The sequence below is a fragment of the Acipenser ruthenus genome, chromosome 3, assembly GCF_902713425.1.
Source record: "Acipenser ruthenus chromosome 3, fAciRut3.2 maternal haplotype, whole genome shotgun sequence".
Lineage (NCBI taxonomy): Eukaryota > Metazoa > Chordata > Actinopteri > Acipenseriformes > Acipenseridae > Acipenser > Acipenser ruthenus.
This window is the reverse complement of record NC_081191.1, coordinates 86,530,577-86,551,689: the sequence shown is the minus strand read 5'-3', so window position 1 is coordinate 86,551,689 and position 21,113 is coordinate 86,530,577. Positions and strand designations below refer to the sequence as shown.

Sequence of the window (21,113 nt, the reverse complement as noted above, 5' to 3'; positions counted from 1 at the left end):
ACAGAATTATTTCTATGACTGATATGAATTGCTTTTTTGCACTGGAGAGTTGCAGCAGACCCAAGTAATTTCAAAGGGGTCCCTGCTAGAAAAAGATTGAGAAGTGCAGATATAAATCAATGCAGTGGTTATAGGGCCGGCCCAAAGCATTGCTTAACTCTACATGGGTTCAACTGAACATTTCCCACCTTGTGAATTTTAAAGCAACCTTTTATAAACAGGTATTTTCAATCCTCTTAAAATAATTGTAGCTCACAAAATTATAAATCTTCCATTTTGCTTTTCTGTTAGCTACATGGGTCTAAAATATTCTGTTTTAAAAGAAGCATATGCTGTAGCAAATATGTATTTTCATTTAAAAGCACTGTACTGTACTATTTTAGGTTAAATAAAGTTCTCAGTTTCTATGCCTTTTTCCAGGTCATCTGTAACACTTTAGTGTCTTCTGTGTCATGTTAGAGGTTGAACACGTGTCAGTCTTTAGGGGAAGCAGCTGGTTGGTTAATAACAGGAAAGAAACTGTTGAAGGGGCGGGGACAATTTCACCCTCTAGATGAAATAACCGAGGAAGTACAACACTACCTGAAAGCATGGCTTGTGTAAACAGAGATTTCTTTAACCAAACACAGTAGCAGATATGTTTTAAAAAAGACCTAGATAATGTTTGGAGATACACAATCAGTAAGATTTATGGAATTATTTTGTTATCAGTTTTTATCCTAGAAATACATTTCTCACAGTATAATATATCCTGGTCTGAACAATGTTTTTCAGGCTACATTTAAATTCCTGAAAAGCATCACACTCATGAATGATCCGGGGAACAGAATTCAAGTCTAAATGCCTGACAAAGGGAATTGGACAAAGAAGAAACTGGCACTCACACATCTTCTGCCCACTCAAATAAAGAGGCTGCAACAAACTGTGATGTGGATGTGGACGGCCAGGAAAGAGAGTCTATAAAGAGAGTTCAACGCCTCATCCCCCACAAGGTCATGACCTTGTCAACCGGTCTGTGTTGACATAAAAAACCTTGTCCACACAATCAGATGACCTCAATGGATCCGTTACATCTTTCTAGCAGGGGAGAATATCCCCCTAATTGGCAAATGGTGTGCTAATGAGGGACAAACCTTGATAGGACAAACAGCCTTATATTCTTACATCAGACAACGAGTTCAGGACTTGAGTTTGCGTGCAGCAGCAGTATCCAAAGAGAAACAAAGTTCAGTTTTTTTCCAGGACTCCTGGCTTTTGAAATCACTGGTCAAGAGCAGTGCCCAGATGAATGTTTACACAGGTTCCTCTTTAACTCATTTTTTTTTGATTGCCATTGCATAAGTTAGTGATATTGCAGATGTCTAAATCAGAAGGGGTTAGGTCAGTCTGAATACTTGTTTTAAAAGAGTCCAAGCCTGCAACGTGCTTTGTGAGCAATTTATACAAAACCAGTCCTTCATCACGACTGGTTGGATTTTACACTTTACCATTTCACACGATAGGAGGAGAGGGAGCAAAGACAGCACCAGTATGCCAAAAATATCGTATACAATAGCGCTGGGACACACATCTGAATATATAAGAATAAACTCTGCTTGCAATGTATTCAGTGGCAAACATGACCATGTCGGTACTCGTTCATATAATTGCTGATATATAATTTATATTCAAAATATATCATGCAAAGGAAACCAATGCACCAATGACAGCCACTCTGCTGTAGAGAAGAGCCTTTTCTCTCCTTGCTTTAATAAATCATTTGATGGGGTGCCACTGGGGTTATTTTACCCGGGTCATTTTCTTTACTGTGATATGATACAAATTGCATATATTGTTTGAATTTTGAAAGAATATTTGAACATGAAAACCCATGTTCTATATATGGAGTAAGGGATAATGCCCTTCATGGGGAGGTTACTAATAAAATCATTTGGACAGTGTGTGCATTGTATTGTTTTACCAGAAATGTATGTATTTATAATACAACGTGTATAGGTGGTTTTGACTGAAGAGTACTTAAAAAAAAAAAAAAAAAAAAAAAAAAAAATCACTGGTTGAAATCGGATATACCGATCAGTGTTATGAATATATCAGGACACAAATCTCAGACAAGCAAAAGAGAGGCTTGCTCACAAAGGGCACTGATGCAGCAAAGGACCCGTGTGCAGGCTTTAAACAGATGTCTTAGTGGTTTCTGTTTCTGCATCTCTTCCCAATACAGTGCCTAATAAAGTCCACAGTCAACTGCAGCACTGGGATGTTTGTTAACGAATCAGCTGACTAAGCTAGTCCTGAAGTTGACTCAGCATCGTGAAAACTCACCAGTTTTATTTCAGTAGCTAACTGGTAAAGTGCCTTGACTTTACCAGTGTCCTGGGGTACAAGAGTTTGACTCCCCGGGTACAAGCATAGAGCTCTTTAAAACTAAAAAAAATAAAACAACAATAACAATATTAATAATGCAATCTAACTTTGTGTTGCTAGCAGTATATGTGACAACGGATCTATTGCAATAATCTAAAACATTTTTAAAAACTGTTATGTGGAACTGGAATGGTTGACAGCGCCCCCTTCACCCTCTCCCTGTGGTCTGTGATAGCCGCACCCTGGTGGTTGTAAGAGGGAATGCGCTGGCCTTCCGGTATATCAGTAGCGCTCCTCGGTCAGATTAAAAAAAGTCTTTCGATGCCTCCAGATTGAGGTTGAGATGCTGCTGCTGTGATGCTCCTAACATGTCTTCTCTTCTCCCTTTTTCCTGTCGATTCAAAGACAAAAAAAAAGAAAGAAGAGAAGTTGTGTTTAGCAGCATCTCAGCATCTCTCTCTCTCTTTGGAAGTGATACAATGAACATAATAAAACTTCTTATGAACCTGAGGAGGCCATTCGATCCATCAATACCCGTCTGGTTCCTTGTAGTTCCTAGTAAGTTTGTCAAGTCAGTTCTAAAAGGATCCCAATGATTCTGCTTCAACAACTGGGCAACCCATTCCATACCCTCACCACTCTGTGTGAAGAAGCATCTCCTAGCCTCAATTGTTTACACAGACATTTAAAAGTTTAACGTATTGAAACGTACACTAATAGAATTATACCATTCTTCATCTGCAACAGACCTGCAGGACTATGCAACTTACATATTGTGTATGTTATTTGCTGTAAAATGAATTAAATATCCAGTATACAGCTGACAGCGAAAACATTTCCAAACTGTAAAGCAGGAAACACAGAAGCACGTCATTTAAAAAAAAGGCTATTAGCAAATAGGGAAGGGACAGTGTTTCAAGAACTTTTTTTCCACCAGTTTTTTTTTTAGTTTAGCCACAACTTTTGAGACTGCAGTGATCTTCTGTGACTATGCTGAGCTTGGAATGGTAAAGTAACACTTAATGTGAGTCAACGGTAGGTCTACATAAGGATAGCCGAACCACGTGTCTGTGTGTTTGTGTGCAGGGTCTCTACCTCATGGTTCCTTCCTTAAGTGTTCATACAGCCTGCGGTGTGCGTGTGCTTGTTGAGCAGTCTGTGTGTGTGTGTGTGTGTGTGTGTACAACCCCCTCTACCTTCTGGTACTGGTGCAGCCTGTGTCTCTGTGTGCAGCCCTCCCTCCCAGTCCCAGCACCTCTCACCTGCTGGTACTGCCAGACTGCCTCCTTCTCCTGCTGGATCCTCCAGAGCTCCTCCTCGTCGGGCTGATAACCCCCCGGTACCACGTAGTCCACGGGGCGGTCATGACTGCAGATTTCACAGCCCGGCCGTGTGGGCTTGTTAATGTAGGTGCAGGAAGGACAAGACCAGCCAGTCTGCAACACAAACACAGCAAAGTCACACAGAGCAGGACAGGATACACAGGGGGGACGGAGAGGCAGTGTGGTCTAGTGCTTAGAGCTGAGGGACTGGGAGGGAGGCAGTGTGGTCCAGTGGTTAGAGTTGATGGATGGGGAGGGAGGAAAGCAATGTGATCTCGTGTTAGAGCTAAGGGACTGGGAGGCAGTGTGGTCTAGTGGTTGGAGCTGAGGGACTGGGAGGAAGAGATGCAGTGTGCTCTAGTGGTTAGAGCTGAGACTGGGAGTCGGCGTAATAGGAATAGCATCATCAGGTCAACGCTTCAGTCCTGTACTTAAGAAAATGTACGAACGAGAGGAGGTCATTCAACCTACCAATTCTCATCTGGCTCCTAGTAGTTGATTGATCTCAAAACTTTGTCAAGTCGGGTCTGAAAGGATCCCAATGACTGAGCATTAACAACAAGGCTAGGTAACCCATTCGGCACTCTCACCGCTCACCGTGTAAAGAAGTGTCTCACTCATTTTAACTGTGTCCTCTGGTCCTGGTTTCTGTACTGTGCTTAATGTACTACTTATGGTTAACTATGCCAGCCCCTTTCAAGGTTTTAAAGACTTTAATCAAGTCCCTCCTAATTCTTCTTTGTTCTAGGCTAAATAGATTCAGTCATTGAAACTTACCTGCATAGCTCATTCCTTTAAGTGCTGGGAGTGGACTGGTTGCTCTTGTTACTTTGTCACAGTACTCCAAGTGTGGTCTCACCAGTGCCTTATACAACCACATCATAATCTCCTTTAATCTGCTCTACACTTTGATTGACTACATACCCCAATCATTCTGTCTGTCTTTTTAATTGCTTCCTCCCACTATCTGGTTGCTAACAGCGATGATATGTCTATTACAACACAAGGCCTTTCTCTTGGTGACCCTGTTCTGGTTCTGTACCACAGATCTGGTATGTGAATGCTACATTTTTGTGACTAGAGTCTGCCCAGCTCAAAATGCAATCTAAATCTAAAACTGTCTGCCACTTTCCGAAGCTTCAGTACTGTACCTGAGGGCCAGATGGCATTGTGGAGCTGGGGGCTCTGTTGGCTGGGTTGAGACTCAGAGCCTCGTTCAGCTGAAGCATCTCTAGGTTGATCAACTCTCTGATGTCACCAACACCCATCCGCTCTGCCCCGCCATCTCTCACTGGAACTGTTAATCACAGGACAAGGAAAACAACACTCGGAATTATAAAAACTGTAACATCCTAGTACAGAGTTTCATTGCTTTTCACATGCCCAGAGGTAATATGTGTGGTAGGGATGTTAATAGTTTAATGTTTAAATTAAACGTTAGCAAAGTGGTAAAACTTTCAGAATTCTGCCTAAACATTTAACTGCTGTCAAACATATGCAGGCACTGGTGTTTACATAGCAGTACGTGCACACAGTAAGCCAATTTATTCAATATTCAATAATTTTCGACTCTTTACCCATACACAATTAAATGATGCACACACACAAATAAAAACAAATAAATGTTGCTGTAATTTATTTAAAAAAAAATTAAAATAAAAAAAAAACTGGCACCCCTAAACTTCCATGCAACCATGCCTGGTTCCACCAAAGGTTTTCCTTTCAATTCAGTGTTCACTCACCTCTATTCTGCGGCAGTCTGGTCGGCAGGGTGCTATAGCCCCTCCTGTCCAGCGGGGGCAGCCGGTTGCCGTTGCTGAGGGGCTCTCCGGCAGACAGCATGGTGATCTCCTGCTCCTCTTCGTAGCGCTGGCGAGAGAGCCGAGCCTGCCGCGCCGACACCAGGTACAGAAAGGCAGTGTCACCATCACGCCGCACCCCGTAGGAGGCCAGTGTTCGACTGTCCGCACAGAGGCTCTGCCCGATAACCCAGCGCTGCACACGTGAGTGGAAGCCGTAGTCACGGAACACCTGCAGGGGGCAGCAGAGAGCAGGTGTGTTATTCGACTTTACACTTTGCACCTTACACTGCATGCATCCTACTGTATAAACACTACAACTGATGTCTATACATCTATATCTTTGACAACTAGTAAAGTGATTGTACTGTAGCAAACAAAACTAAACTAAACTAAAAAAAAAACGTTAACCTCACATTTCCCTTTCTTATACACAGGTCTAAAAAGATTTGAAAGAATATATTGTAACACAGCAGGGAGGGGGTTAATCCTCCCTGCATGAAGAAAAAACATGTGAGAATGCACATTTGTTTGATTGTTTGTTAATTGGTTTATTGTTAATGATCCCCTGCACCTGGTAGTGATTGTAAATTAGGACCAGGTGCATAAGAGGTGCAGTCAGTCTGCTCACGGCTGCTGTCTAGAAGGAGGCAGGAAGGTGTGCTCTGCTTCCAAGCAGTTGTCAAGGGTGGCAATACTGTGGGTTTTGTGTTGTGAGGAAACGGCTTAGCCGTCCCACTTTATAGGAAAGGTGTTCCTGAGTTTTAGTTAGCGCTCCGAAGGAGCTAGGTGTTTGTTTTTGGTTTGTATTTTGTTTCTGTTTGTATTATTAAAAGTGCGCGGAAGCGCTGAACCCCCAATTTCGGTGTCTGGGTCAATTTGTAAAGGGGCAACGAACCCGTGTGAGGTGCAATATATCACAATATATTTTGTATTTTAAAACACAGCCTGCCGGTTCGACTCCAGGCCATTCCTTTGCCGACCGAGGATGGCAGCTCCGAGGGGGCGGCGCTCAATTAGCCGAGCACCGCCCGGGGGAGGGAGGGCTTAGGTCGGCCAGGGTGTCCTCGGCTCACCGCGCACCAGCGACCCCTGTGGTCTGGCCGGCACCTGCGGGCTTGCCTGTAAGCTGCCATGGTGAGAAGACATGGTGACCGCAGTAGCAAATATACACATACATGCACTGACATCAAAATTAACATCAAAGTTACTCAAGCACTTTACAATAGTTTGTGAAACAGTGCTGTAATTAACAGGTAAAGTGTATCTGCAAGGACAGCTTTCAGTTCTAGTATGTCAGGTGCATGTTCACCATTTAGGTCTTGCAAAACAAATAATATGTATAATCCATACTGATCTTGTGCATCTGTCGACTGGTCAGTGTGACCACTGACAAGCAACCAGACAGTTTTTACCAATTCCATAATCTCCTGCTTGTAATACTTGGGAACTTTAGGTAAGTATTCACGTCTCAGCTGGGCTGATGAAGGAATCACTTCACCATTTGCTACACTGTCTGAAGAATTTCCGTAACTTTTGGTTGTCCAATTTTTCAAAAGGGATATTTGCGCAAACAAATGCCCCTGTCAGGTCAAAGTTTAAAAACTGGACTTTTGGAATATGGAAGTCATCATTTTTTGTTTCTTTGCAAGTAAAGCAGTCGCAGTACTGCTCTGGATTTCCACCTTTCTCTTTTCGGTGAATACTTGCTGTCAACAGACGAGTTTCGGTAGTGATCTACAGTAACGTTGCAGGACATACAGAACAAGAGCTTCCTCCATCGCTGTGTAAACTCCTGCTGGATACTGCTTTACGTGATCTGCTGCAGACACATTTTTAGCCTTTTTAGAGACATCCATTTTCTTGTTTACAGTGTGTAGTATTGTAATTTCCCGCTTAGATTGCATATAGTGACCTGACATAATCACTGCACAGCACTGTGTGCATGGCGAATATTACATGCAGACACATAGCAGAGCTGTAAAATTTTGTTAATGTGATTTTTTTTTTTTTGTATAAAATACAAAATTATGAAATGATTTTTATTTCTCAAGAATATTGTAAAAATCGCAGTATTGGGCTAATTTCACGATTTCCGCGCAGCACGTGAAATTGCGATTTTCACAGGGCCTTAATCATGAGTAGCAAGCAGGGCTAAATGGCTGCAAAAAAAGACACTGTTCTAATTTTTTTCAGGCGGAAAATAAGGAAGGCCCAGTGTCTACATGTTGAACGATTGGAAATTAAGTTGTTGTTCAAAGTAACATTACAGTTAAAATGTAAGGCTGTAGTTAATGCATACCCCATAATTCAGCATTAAAATTTACATTATTTATTGAAAGTACTCATGACTTAAATGCAATGTTGCATTTTACTGACCCAAAATACATTTTACTCACAATATCTAAATTGGAGAGTAAATTACTCAATGACCCAAAACCTGATGTGGAGCGCTGTTATATATCCCTGCTTTTTTCCCCCTATTTAGAATGTCCAATTACACTCCCTCGCTGCAGCTCGGGAGAACTGAACAGTGGGGGACCTCCGATCCTAAAGACAATTGCTTCTTTACACCCAGGAGCACCACAGAGGATATGGGTGAGCTAAAGGGCAAAGGCCAGCCCTGCAGGTGCCCACTTCAGCTCACCAGGCACCTGGCCAAACTGTAATGTAATAATAACCAGTGAGAGTGAAGAGATGAATTTAGCATTTCAACTCACCTGCTGCTTTAGTGAGGATATGGTCATGTAGGGGAAGACTTTTACAGTGACACAACAGGAAGTTGTAGCATCTTCCACCCCTACCTTTATACTGGAAGACAAACAAACAGACATTAGATAGATTCAACTCCAGTGTCACCACCATCCCACCGGACTGGTGTGTATGTAGGGGTGGGGGCTCACATTTCAAAAAGCTCTCTGTACTTTGTATTGATCTCTTTAACATAACATCCAATGTGTATTTTCATCATAAATCTTGAAGCCACTCTCAGGCAATTCCAAAGACAGAGATAATGGTATTAACTGTGTAAAGTGTTCTTTTTTTTGTTTGTTTACAGTAAAACACAATTTACAATACATATGTCCAGTTGATCTTGTCTCTTACGGTACAAAACTGTCGTCTCATTTCAGCTTTGTTTCTCAGTCTTCTTGCCCACCCAAATTGCTCACAAAAAGACATGAAAGACAAGTGTACATATGTACATAGAGTACAGCACTGGTCCACCACTAAAAAAGTGATTTGTCTGCTTGGATGGTGAAGAAATCAAATCATTTTAGGGATGTTTGTAGTGTTTTACAATCCGAAACAGAGATTTCTTTACAGTCGAGGAGTTAAAAGCACGTTTTGACCGGTACTGTAGATATAGTGTTCTCGTGCTGTTTCTCCCACCTAATCTCCCTCTCCATGTAGTTGCTCTCTTTTTGCTGGATGCGCAGTGACACCTGCTGGCGAGCAAGTGCCGTTGCACAATCGGAAGCTGTCTGCATGTCTCCGGCCTCGATAGCTTGGGACAGCTGGGACGACAGCTCCTCTGTGAACAAGAACAAACATAACAGTACATGCAGGGTTCCCCTTTCTCCCACTCTTTCTTACACACCAATTCCTACACACCAAAAAAGTCAGCTTTAAAGATTCTCAGTTTAATGCAGCAGGATATTGCTGCTCTAGAAAGAGTGCAAAGAAGAGCGACCAGAATTATCCTGGGTTTAAAAGGCATGTCGTATGCAGACAGGCTAAAAGAATTGAATCTATTCAGTCTTGAACAAAGGAGACTACGCGGTGATCTGATTCAAGGGGGATTAGATAAAGGGGCATTCAGAACAGAAAACAGGAGACACTTTTTTACACAGAGAATTGTGAGGGTATGGAACCAACTCCCCAGTAATGTTGTTGAAGCTGACACCCTGGGATCCTTCAAGAAGCTGCTTGATGAGATTCTGGGATCAATAAGCTACTAACAACCAAACAAGCAAGATGGGCCAAATGGCCTCCTCTTGTTTGTAAACTTTCTTATGTTCTTATGTTCTTAAACTCCCTAAAACATGAAAGGCTGATTTCACCAATCCCAATTAGTACTTATAATGGACTACCATAACAAATGCTTGCACTAGGCAGTCCACAAATATGTAATAAACCCCTCCCACTAGAGTGCTTATTACGCTCTTGAGATGCTAACAGGACTTTTTAAATCTTGAAACTTGCTTTACAAGGAAACATAAAATCACCTGCCAGAAGACAGACCTCATCTTTTGTCAGGTGCTGGTTAAGTTGTGGGCAGTGATCGAGCAGGTAATGGCTGGACATTTATTTCTTTATTTACCTGTCTTGGGCAATTCAGCAGAGGCTTTGGGTAACAGGTGTTCAAGCTGCAGTGTGCGGTCCTGTGCCCGAGAGGGGGGCATATTCAGGGGGGTGCCCGAGGAGGTGGCAGCCACTGCAGAGAGAAGGGAGGAAGAGATTGAATTAGAAATGCATTACATTCTCCTCTGTACAAAATAGAGAGAAATAGTATGCACTGCATATTGTAGCCTGCCACCTCTGAAGTGTAAAGTGCACAGAGAGGGAGAGATACTGAATCCGAAATACATTTCATTCTCCACTGTACAAAATACAAAGACATTTGATACAAATATTCTCTAAAGCTGGCTGAAAGAGAAGCAGGTTTCTTGATTAAAAAGGAGACGGGAGAGAAGTGAAAAAGGAGCAAGCTTAGTTTTACAGCAAAATGGCCTTAATTGCAAGATATCCAATTTACTGAGCTGGTTTCACTGCACACTGTGTAAAACAAGGCTCAATGGAGATGAAGACACTTGTGTTGTGTATTTATTAGCAGACAATGTACAGGATAAAGTGCTTAAGTGCTTAGCGCAAAACAAACACTGTGTGAAATACAGGTGTAACAATACAATACCTATCACAGTGTGATCAATCATTTTTTTTAAAAGACAAAAAAATAAATGGGAATAATGAGAGTATGTATTCATGCCAACCATTAAACACACTTACAGTACTCTTCATTCAAGAAACCACTTGGGGAACTACAATGAACTATGTTGTGCTTTTGGTCTTGTATCACCATACAAACCTCTTGTTATAGACTATATCACGTAAAGAATGTATCAGGATTCATTAATACACAGTTAATCGATACACCGCTAGCATTGGTGGTGCATGTGTAACAGTGCTGTGTGATGCACTGCCTGTCGGTGAGATGCGATGAGGCTGAAAGCTCTAAAACCACAAATGCAGATGTGCCCGGCTCTTTTGCACTGTGTTTAAGACACTCACTTTCCGTGGGCAGGGTCACCGATTCACAACCAGCCTCCTCTCTGTTACACCTGCCTGATCAGGTTTATACAGAGTGGCTGGGGGTATGTGTTTTGGTGGTGGTTGGCAGGGATGAGGTTAATTCCTACCAAATACATGTGAGAATGTGGCTGTTCCCAAATTGGATAATTGGTGCTAATTGGGAACAGCCACATGATATGAAAAGGGAGCTTGAAGCTCCATTACGGAGAAGACTGCCAGGGAGCTGGTAACAAGCGGAAGTACTGTGTGTACAAGAAAGAAGGTAGTGTGTGGTTATACTTGAAGAGTATATGTTTTGTGACTGGTAAACAGCTTAGCTGTCCGGTTTAGTTAAGGAAAACCAGTGAAGAATTTGCCCAGCCTGGTAAATTAAAGGAGTGGTTTTGTTGGGAAAACGGCTTAGTCATCCCAACCCTTTAGTTAGGGAAACTAAAAGTTTAGTCAGTGCTCCCAATTGGAGTCAGGCTTTTGTTTTGTTCATTTTTGTTTTATTTTTGTGTAAATAATAAAAGTGCTTAAACTTAGTTTCTGTGTCTGGGTCACCTAATTAAAAGGCACCAACCCAGCCTTGGCTGGGGGTTATATCACAACAGCAAGACAGCGTATGTATCCCCAGTGGTGCCCGTACCTCTCTGCACCTCGCGCACAGAGGTGGTGATGATGGTCGACCACTCCTGAGCCTCCTTCTCATCCTTGAAGTTGAAGGTCATGCGCTCGTCAGGCTGTCCCAGCAGTGCCAGCTCGTGACAGCGGCTGCTCTTCAGCTCGTAGCGGATGTCACGCAGGTTGTATTCCACGATGGACTGTGGAAGACAGGGAGACGATATACGTTCTTCACAAGGGGTGTTGGGAATACGCTTCATTTTCTATATTTCTATTTTTTAGTTTTTGTTAAGTATTAGAAGAGGCTTACTTTTCTACGTAACATTTACTGTGTAGAATGTATGTGTTTGAAAACACATTGTTACAACCATTAATTTGTAAAATCTCTGCTTTGTATAACCAGTTTGGGTGGGGGTCCTGTGTGCTGAGAATCCACACCCAGCAGCATCACAAGCTGCAACAGAGTCTCTACGATTTCTCACTGTAGATCGGGGATTGCAAGCTACACACACTACACAAGATATCTTGTCGCGGACTGCGCCTATTTTCATTGCAGAATAGTACAATAACGTACCTGCTTCTTAAACTAAAATGTTTTTATTTTAATTTCGCAGGCATTAGACAAATAACTTTGTATTGACCGCTCCATCTTTACACTTGTCCCTTTTCTATTTTAACGCCAGCTGCTGTGCTCCGCGTACGAACACCGGGAATAAACAGCTAGTTTGATAGATGTTTTCAGTCTACTAATCATGCCTAATCCAACGTCATGTGTTGCCAAATAAAGTTACAGGGAGAGGAGTTGCAGAGTTCAGAGGCAGTGCGTAAAGAGCACATGTTTTGTTGGATATTTACTTTTAAATCACAAAATGCCAGACACACTTTATTAATTTGTATTACACGTTAACTGTTATGTAAAAATGGTATGCATTAATTTATCGTTTAACAGTTTACATCCCTAATATAGAGTCCCGCATTGGGTCGGGTACCCGTGTGACCCGCTTTTCAAAAGCAGGTCGGGTCCGGGTCGGAATGTAAACTGTTTTGCAGTTTGCAGTTCGGGTGCGCGTCAAAAAATGTAATTTTTGGGTCAGGATTGGGTCTGAATTTGAATCACCAAAAGCGTGAGCACTAAAGCAGGATTAAAGCAGGAGTCGGCTCACTAAAGCAGGAGTCGGCTCACTAAGCAGTGTTCTTGGTTGTATTTCCGCTTGTTTGATACATCACAAAAAATTTTATCACGTCTGCTTGGTGATATTCAAAATGTTTGTGAACGAGGTGAAACAAAAGATAGCGCAGGGTTTATATCATGTAGTGCATAATAGTTTGAGAGTAAATCAGAAGTGTGGAATTCTTTTGGAATCACAGCGAATGAAAATAATGAACATGTGAATATCTTTCTAACGTGGTTTTGCTGTCTGCTTCAACTCGCCCACCGCGGCTTCGGCCCTTGTGTTCCCCTGGTGCATGCTACATGCTGACCAGGTGTGTGTGACCGCACGGTTAGGGTAGGCACAATTGCGTAGCCCCCCCCCCCAGTGCTTCGTTACTGCGGCACACACATGGTACTTGGGTATCTCGGCGCACAAGTGCTCAGTGCATACGGCACACGGTGCCCAGCGCTACAGCGTCAGTGCACAGTCACAGCTCTGCACGGTACACAGTGCACACGGTACAGCGCTAGTGCACGAACGGACGATGCTGCACGGTACTCGGTGTGCATGGCGCTCGGTAAGCACGGTGCACACGGCGCTTGGCCACTGCCACAGAACTAGCGCAAGAGCGCACGGTGCTGCACAGTACTCAATGTGCACGGAGCTCAGTACGCACGGTGCACACGGTGCACGGTGCCACTGCTACACTAGTGCACGGGCATACGGTACTCGGTGCGCACGGTGCTCGGTACCCTCTGCTACAGCGCTAGTGGTGAGCATACGGAGTTCGCACTTTTAATTAGTGCTTGAGCACAGTGCAAGCGGTGGTCAGTGCACAGCCCATGCACAACACCAGGCCCATGTCAGGCAAGTCGGGGTTCCACCCCTGCATGACCTGCCATGCAAATATCCCACAAGAGAATAAACATACATCTGTGCACTGTGTTTGGGCGTCCAACATGCCACCTTGGCCCTCGAGAGGGACGTGGCTTGCAGCATCTGTGAAGCTTTTCAGCCCTGGGGGAAGGAAGCTAGGTTGGAGAGGGTCATGAAGGCGAGCTCTATGTCCTCTATGGCCTGACCGTCGGTGGCTCTTGGAGCACCAGAGCCTCTCCTCTGTGACCTGTCCCAGGACCGCCTGCTAGGTATCCCCGATGTGCAGGCCTCCAGTAGTCGCTCCCAATCTCCGCAGGTGAGAAGGATGAAGCGTTCCAGGCAAGCGAGGGACATTATGGACCTCAAAGCCCAGATGGATCCGGTCCTGGAGCTCTTGGCCAAACAGGCACCTGCGGCCCTGGCCGCAGTCCAGGCTCCATTGCAGCCCCAAATGCCATACCCCCCCCCAGCGGCCTCTGGAGAGGGGGCCTCTTTCTCCTCTGACATGCAGGTAGGCGAACCCCCTGTTGTGGAAGAACCTGGCTTTGAGGTAGCCTCGGAAGCCAGAGCTCCCCCGTTGTCTATCTTGGTTTCGGCACTTATGGGACGCGCTGCAGCCTTCCTGCAGGTCCCCTGGTCGCCAGCAGCAGAACCACGCCGGTCCGTTTTCCGGGCACAGGCGATGGCTCCTCTTCCTCAAAAATTCCCGGCCTTCCCAGATTTCATGGAGGAGGTATGCTCCTCCTGGGATCGTCCGGCCTCAGGTCCTAGCGTGCTAAAGCAGGCCGCACCGCTTGCCTCTCTAGAAGGTGCGGAAAAGCTTTGCCTAGCGGGGTTCTCCCCGGTAGACTCCACCATCTCAGCCCTGGTTAAGGCCCTGCCGGTGGGTGGGTTGGCTAGAGACCCGGCGTGTCCGAACCCTCAATGCAGAGGCGCAGGCAACTCGCCTGTCAAACACGGCGAGTGTGCTCATGGCTTATATGGACAGTGTACTGCGCGAGGCCCCACTCGCTGAGCCAGTGGCCACGGAGCTACGTCTCCTGTCCAGCACGCTGCTGCAGATCTCCAGTCTCCAAGGGCAAGCTCTTGGCCAGAGCCTGGCTAGCTTGATTGTGGCTCGTAGACAGCTGTGGCTGTCACAAACCACAGTTCCTAATGCGGATAAGGCTGCGCTGCTAGATGCGCCTATATCCCCAGGACGTACCTTTGGGCCAGCCGTAGAGAAGATCTTACAGAGATCTGCTTCTGCGTGGGGCAGGTCGAACTCCTGGCAAGCTCCTCATACACGGACTGTCACCAGAACAGTTCCAGTCCCCACGGCTCTGCTGGGTGACCTAAGGCATCGCCTACAGGGCACACCAGCAGCAAACAACCAGGCCCACCCAGCAGGCAGAGGGACCAGCGTCACAGGAGACGCTTCCAGGGCCAGTGCCCTAAAAAGCCACCCCAAAATGCCCTGTTGCCCTGAAGGCTGGCGGCCTCAGACCCCCTTTTCGGCACAACAGCTGCAGTACTGGCGCTTGTACCTCAGACTCCTGGGTGCTGGCTCCCGTGCAAAAAGGTTACGCACTTCAGTTCCACTTGGGACCTCCTCCCTTTCGAGGTATCACGAATACTTTTGTGACAGACTCTCTCCAGGCCTCGTTACTTCAGAAGGAAGTGGCCGTCTTGCTGTGCAAGCGAGCCATTCGTCTCATAGACCCCACATCCCATGGAGAGGGATACTACTCAAGGTATTTTCTGGTACCCAAAAAAGATGCTGGCTTTCGCCCCATCCTAGACCTGAGGCTCCTCAATGGGTTCTTAAAAGAAAGGAGGTTCCAGACGCTGACACACCGTCACATTCTCCAGTCCGTCCGGCTGGGCGACTGGTTCACCACGTGGACTTACGGGACGCGTTCACGTTCTCATTCGTCCAGAGCACATGAGGTATCTTCGCTTCCATTCGGCCTCTCCCTAGCTCCTTGTACGTTTTCAAAGTGCATGAATGCTATCCTGGCCCCCCTGCGGCTGCAGGGGATCAGAGTAATAAACTATCTTGATGACTGGTTGATCTGTTCCCAGTCATGAGAGGGAGCAGTGGCCCACACGGCGGTCATGACCGAGCATCTGGCGAGGCTGGGCCTCACCATCAACGATGCAAAGAGGCGGCTTACACCTGTGCAGTGCACAACGTACTTGGGGCTCCAGCTGGACTCCAGTACGATGCGCGCATACCTGTCAGACGATAAAGTTGCAGCTACAACAGATGCCTCCAACTTGGGTTGGGGGGTGGTCTGGGAAGGCTGAGGAGTATGCAGATCCTGGCTGGACCACTGGACATCCCTGCACATAAACATGCTGGAGTAGCAAGCGGTCTCCCTTGCTCTCCACCACTTCCTCCCGGTGCTGAGCGGTACACATGTGTTGATGGCCTTCAGGCTATTGACATGGGCTCAGAGGAACCTGCTGTCCCTACGGGCGACGCACATTCCTGGAGCGTTGAACTGGGCAGCGGACCTCCTCTCCAGGAAGGTTCTGCATCCGTCAGAGTGGCGACTCCATCCTCAGATAGTGGAGAGCATTTGGGAACGGTTCGGGAAGGCGCAGGTCGATCTTTTCACCTTGGCAGAGACGACGCATTGCCCCTGTGGTACTCCCTCCACCGCTTAGGCGATCCACAAAGCATTTTTGTACGCTTTCCCGCCTATACCGCTGCTACCGACCTTTCTCGAAAAGGTCAGGTTAGAGGAAGCATCAGTTCTCCAAGTGGCCCAGGAGAATCTGGTTTTCGACATTGTGCCAGGTGTTACACGGCCAGCCATGGGAGATCCCAGTCAGACGAAAGGCTCTCTTTGGCACCCGGCACCGGGCAGGTTCCGGCTATGGGTCTGGCCCCTGAAAGGGACTGCTGGTTAGCCCTAGGGCTATCAGATGCGGTTGTGGGTATGTTACGGTTGTGGGTATGCCAGTCATTTTACAGTTTCTGCAAGAACTGCTTGATGCTGGGAGGTCACCTTCTACTTTTAAGGTGTATTTAGCAGCTATCTCTGCTTGCCATGCCCCCGTAGATTCGGTGCATCTGGGTGCGCATTTTTTGGCTGCCCGATTTCTTAAAGGTGCTCGGCGATTACTCCCTCCCAGGAGGACTGTTCTCCCCAAATGGAGCCTATCACCTCCACTAAGCGGGTCAGTGAGCTGCAGGCGCTGTCTGTGCACAGCTCCTGCATGCATATTTGGAAGGATGGCAGCAGGGTGTATCTGCGCACCAACCCTGCTTTCCTCCCTAAGATGATCACGGCCTTCCACGTTAATCAGTCTGTGGAACTGGAGTCCTTCTATCCACCTCCACTTGCTTCAATGGAGGATGAGAGATTGAATTTCCTCTGCCCAGTGCAGGCATTGAGATGCTACGTGCATAGGACAAGAGCTCTGCATCAATCTGACCAGCTACGTGCATAGGACAAGAGCTCTGCGTCAATCTGACCAGCTCTTCATCTGTCATGGGACACAGACCCTAGGACAGCCCCTCTCTAAGCAGCGTCTGTCACATAGGATTGTGGACACAGTCTTGACTGCGTATAATGGTGCTGGCTTGCCCCCACCTGGTAGGGTAGCCACACACTCCACTAGAGGGTTGGCTACATCTTGAGACCTATTCAGAGGGCCCTCGATGTCTGACATTTGTACTGCGGGTAGCTGGGCTACGCCACATACCTTCTCCAGGTTCTACCGTCTTAAATTGGTAGACCCTGCCCTGCCTTCATTAGGCACGAGGGTCCTTGAGGGTGTAAGTTCACACTGCTAACCCCTGGATTAGGCAGTGCTAGTGCGTCCCTCATATGCTGCCGTTCCTTCTCCCTCGCGACAGCTCTGGTATACATTATCTCATACGTAATGTCATTGGTGGTCATCTTCAAATTGAAAGGGAACGTTAGGTTACTTACCGTAACCCTGGTTCCCTGAAAGATAAGACGGCATTGATTGCCCTCACAGGTTCGATGGAAAAAGAGAAATGGCTTCATTGGGATGACAGTTTTATTCCCTTGGTGGGCGGGACCGAGTGCATCACCCCAGGAAGGGTCCTATTTGCAGCTCTGGTATAGACAGATCAGCGATATCTACCCAGTGGGCAGGCTTATCCCATAAGTAATGTCATTAGTGGTCATCTTCTCTTTCAGGGATCCAGGGTTACGGTAAGTAACCTAACGTTTATTTTTCCATTAAAAGTGCTCCTGGCTATAATGTTCTGCCACTTGGCTGTACAGAATTCCTGGGGAGAACCCTGAAGTATACAATGTGCATATCAATGCTCCGGAAGCAGCTTATTACGGACGTTTCCATCCAAGCTTCTCTGGATTGAATCGTCTGCCCAAATGTTGATTTGAGAAAATGTTTCTTCCTCCCTGCTGCAATCTGGCTCATGGTGTGTCTCAAGCAACAAAAATATGGCTAAACAGAATAAACAGAAATGTTCCTTGCCGAAGTGAAACTTTCCCACAGGCGTGGCTGTTTGTTACTTCGTCGGCTTACGAACGGCCATCATGCTTTTTGTCTCGCTCAACCTGGGTACAACCTAGGTACGTGGTTTCACACTACGAGGGATTGTGACCCGGTTAGCCGAAACCCAGGTTGGAACCCGGGTAGGAGTGCCAGTGTGAAAGGGGCTTTACATGGAAGCAAATGAGAACTGAGTTAGTTTGGGTGTGAAATGGAGTTAGGGAGAGTATGTATTCATACCAACTATAAAACACACTACATTCAAGAACCACTTGGTGAACGATAATGAGCTACAGTATGTTGTGCTTTTGATCTGGTATCGCAATACAAACAATAACATACCTCTATTATGATATGATATAACAGGTAAAGGAAGTATCATGATTCATTTATTATTTATTATTTAGTATTATTATTATTTATTTCTGAGCAGACGCCCTTATCCAGGGTGACTTACAATTGTTACAAGATATCACATTATTTTTACATAAAATTATATTATTTTTTTTTACACATTATTTTTACATACAATTACCCATTTATACAGTTGGGTTTTTACTAGAGCAATCTAGGTAAAGTACCTTGCTCAAGGGTACAGCAGCAGTGTCCCCCACCTGGGATTGAACCCACAACCCTGCAGTCAAGAGTCCGGAGCCCTAACCACTACTCCACACTGCTGCAATGATGAACCATTACACTCCCAGTAAATGAAGCCACAACTGTATTCAACTATTTATTCCTAAAATAACAAAAAACTCCTGCCAATAATAATCTGTCAGACACTTTTGGTAGGATCTACTAACTGCAATTCTATGTTATTATGTATTTGTTTACAGTACACCCCCCACCAGGCAGCCTTGAAGCATGCTCATCTCGTCCCCTTTTTTAACCAAATCCTGGTCAACAGTCCCCGACACATAATAAGACACTACAGGGTCAACATATTCTTCTATATTTAATTAACATATTTCTTTGAAAGGAGAAAAACACCATCTTTCATATTCATCTTCCAAAAAATAGGACTTCATTAAAAGACTGGAGTAATAAAATATGACCCCCACATACTCCACATTGCAGTATGTAACATTTGTTTCAATAATGACTATAACCCATTGGGCACTTGAAACGAAAACAACTACAGACTGCATCACACTGATCAATTAAAACTAGCCTGTATTTGGATCTTTCGTGTTCAAGAAGCCAGTATCACTGTATCGCTGTCAGAATAACGGGACTGTAAGCGCACAACTATTATGCCCGTATTTTTAATACTCATGACAGAATCTGAGAACGTCCCTAAATTTACACTGCACCCTTTTAAAACGATTTGACTCAACTCAGCAAAGCTGAACGTTAACACAACTTTAAAACGGTTTAACAGTGAGACTTTTAAGAACCCACGCCACACAAGTTTTTAAATTAAACACTCTGAAATAAATAAAAGTAAAAGTAAAGTCCAAGTGTGTCTGTTTTTGTCTTACCACGCTTCTGCCTGTGCTGGCGCCACTGGTGTCACGCAGCGCTAGGCGGAATTCCCCTGCCTTCCCCGGATCCATACTGAGTTGGAGCCGGAGCGACTCATCCCCGGCCCCGGGTAGACACAGCGGTCTGATACCCGAGTGGCAGACGGAGACCCGCACCGACATGAGAACGGTGCTGCAGCCGGCCTGTGAGAGCCCCATAAAGGAGAGAGGCGGGGGCTGCGCCCGGCCCTCGGAGCTCAAAGCCATGAGACTTTTATTATAATTTTTGTTTTGTTTTACAAACAGTGCTTCAGTCCGTTTGAGTCAAATAAACTGATGCTTCATCTTGTCGGGTTCGTGAGAAAGTATTGGTAACAACTTCCTTTTACAGTGCAGGAAGCGCCGGATTGTAACATTGACATGACAGATACGCAGTTCACCATTTGTCCTCACTGTGCAATTAGACGTATTGAAAATGTGGTCTTAAGTCAACTACTGAGTAATGCTTGTGTTGCTGTTTGTACCATCTGACCGACAGTACTTGTAGAACTGCACAATGCGGTGCATGTAAGTACATACAATTGAAATAGCGATTCCACTACATAAAACGGTTATATTTACCAGTACTAGTTTATTTCTACTTATCTGGAATGGCCGTATTTTTGTTTTTCTCGCTCAACTAATCAGTTTAAATATGGATTTATTTTAAATATACACATTTTTGAGCGTTTTTGTGTATTTTTTCTTGGGATTTTGAAGGTCCACGTAACAATATAAGTACACCGAATTGGTACTAATACAAGTTATTTTCAATGTCATCTACCTCATTATAAACCAGGCCATATTTGCTCTCCAGTTTGTTTACTTTAGTAATTTCAGTTGCACTGCTACACCGACTCATACTATGCCTCGTTGCACTTTGTCACGCACATATGACGCAAATTATAAAAAACAGATTTTCCATATAAAAAATATAATTGTTTATATAAAAATAGACATTTTGGTATCAGCAATTCTAAATCTTATTTTTTATGTCAAATAGAGATGTTATGATATCAAAAATTGAAATGTTGATATTAAAAATATAATTTTTGAAATAAAAAAAAATACATTTTGATATCAACAATTCTGTTTTATTTCTGACATCAAATAGAGATTTTATATTAAAAATAGAATTGTTGGGCAGCAGTGTGGAGTAGTGGTTAGGGCTCTGGACTCTTGACCGGAGGGTCGTGGGTTCAATCCCCAGTGCGGGACACTGCTGCTGTACCCTGGAGCAAGGTACTTTACCTAGATTGCTCCAGTAAAAACCCAACTGTATAAATGGGTAATTGTATTTAAAAAAATAATGTGATATCTTGTAAGAATTGTAAGTCGCCCTGGATAAGGGCGTCTGCTAAGAAATAAATAATAATAATATAAAAAATTAAACCTTCCTGAAAAAAAGGAAAACATATTGCAACGATCTTCACGTCGTTCGGTTAAGTAAGATACGGGGAGACCAGATTAACCAGTTTATTTTTTAACAAACAGCAAATCCCTGTTTGGGGCCGGGGTTCTCTTCTCTCTCCCACTCCACAGACACACTTCGGAGTTCTTCGCACTGCTTCACAGCCTCTCTCTGTCCCTCACAGTCTCACAGCAACAACTCCAGTCGAAGTCTGTGCACGTTCTCCTCCTCGAGGGTCCCGCCCCCCCCCCATATACACACACACACACAATATGCACGTGCCCACACACCCT

The 21,113-nt window shown here is 45.0% G+C and overlaps 1 protein-coding gene across 2 annotated transcripts in view; it reads right to left on the bottom strand.

Annotated features, from left to right (window-relative positions):
• LOC117394674 (ranBP-type and C3HC4-type zinc finger-containing protein 1-like) overlaps positions 1–19,889 on the bottom strand; it is a 30,141-nt gene extending 10,252 nt beyond the window's left edge. Inside the window, exons 1-8 of one of the 2 annotated variants that reach the window (XM_033993100.3) lie at positions 19,389–19,889; positions 11,424–11,598; positions 9,807–9,920; positions 8,876–9,017; positions 8,206–8,296; positions 5,429–5,717; positions 4,838–4,977; positions 3,627–3,800 (exon numbers count right to left, since the gene is read on the bottom strand). In XM_033993100.3, coding sequence (XP_033848991.3) covers positions 3,627–3,800; positions 4,838–4,977; positions 5,429–5,717; positions 8,206–8,296; positions 8,876–9,017; positions 9,807–9,920; positions 11,424–11,598; positions 19,389–19,637 — 1,374 coding nt within the window. In that variant the 5' untranslated portion in view covers positions 19,638–19,889. Of the gene's footprint in view, positions 1–3,626; positions 3,801–4,837; positions 4,984–5,428; positions 5,718–8,205; positions 8,297–8,875; positions 9,018–9,806; positions 9,921–11,423; positions 11,599–19,388 lie in introns of both variants that reach the window. The other variant, XM_033993099.3, reaches the window with a different exon arrangement.
• Positions 19,890–21,113: the final 1,224 nt, after the last annotated feature.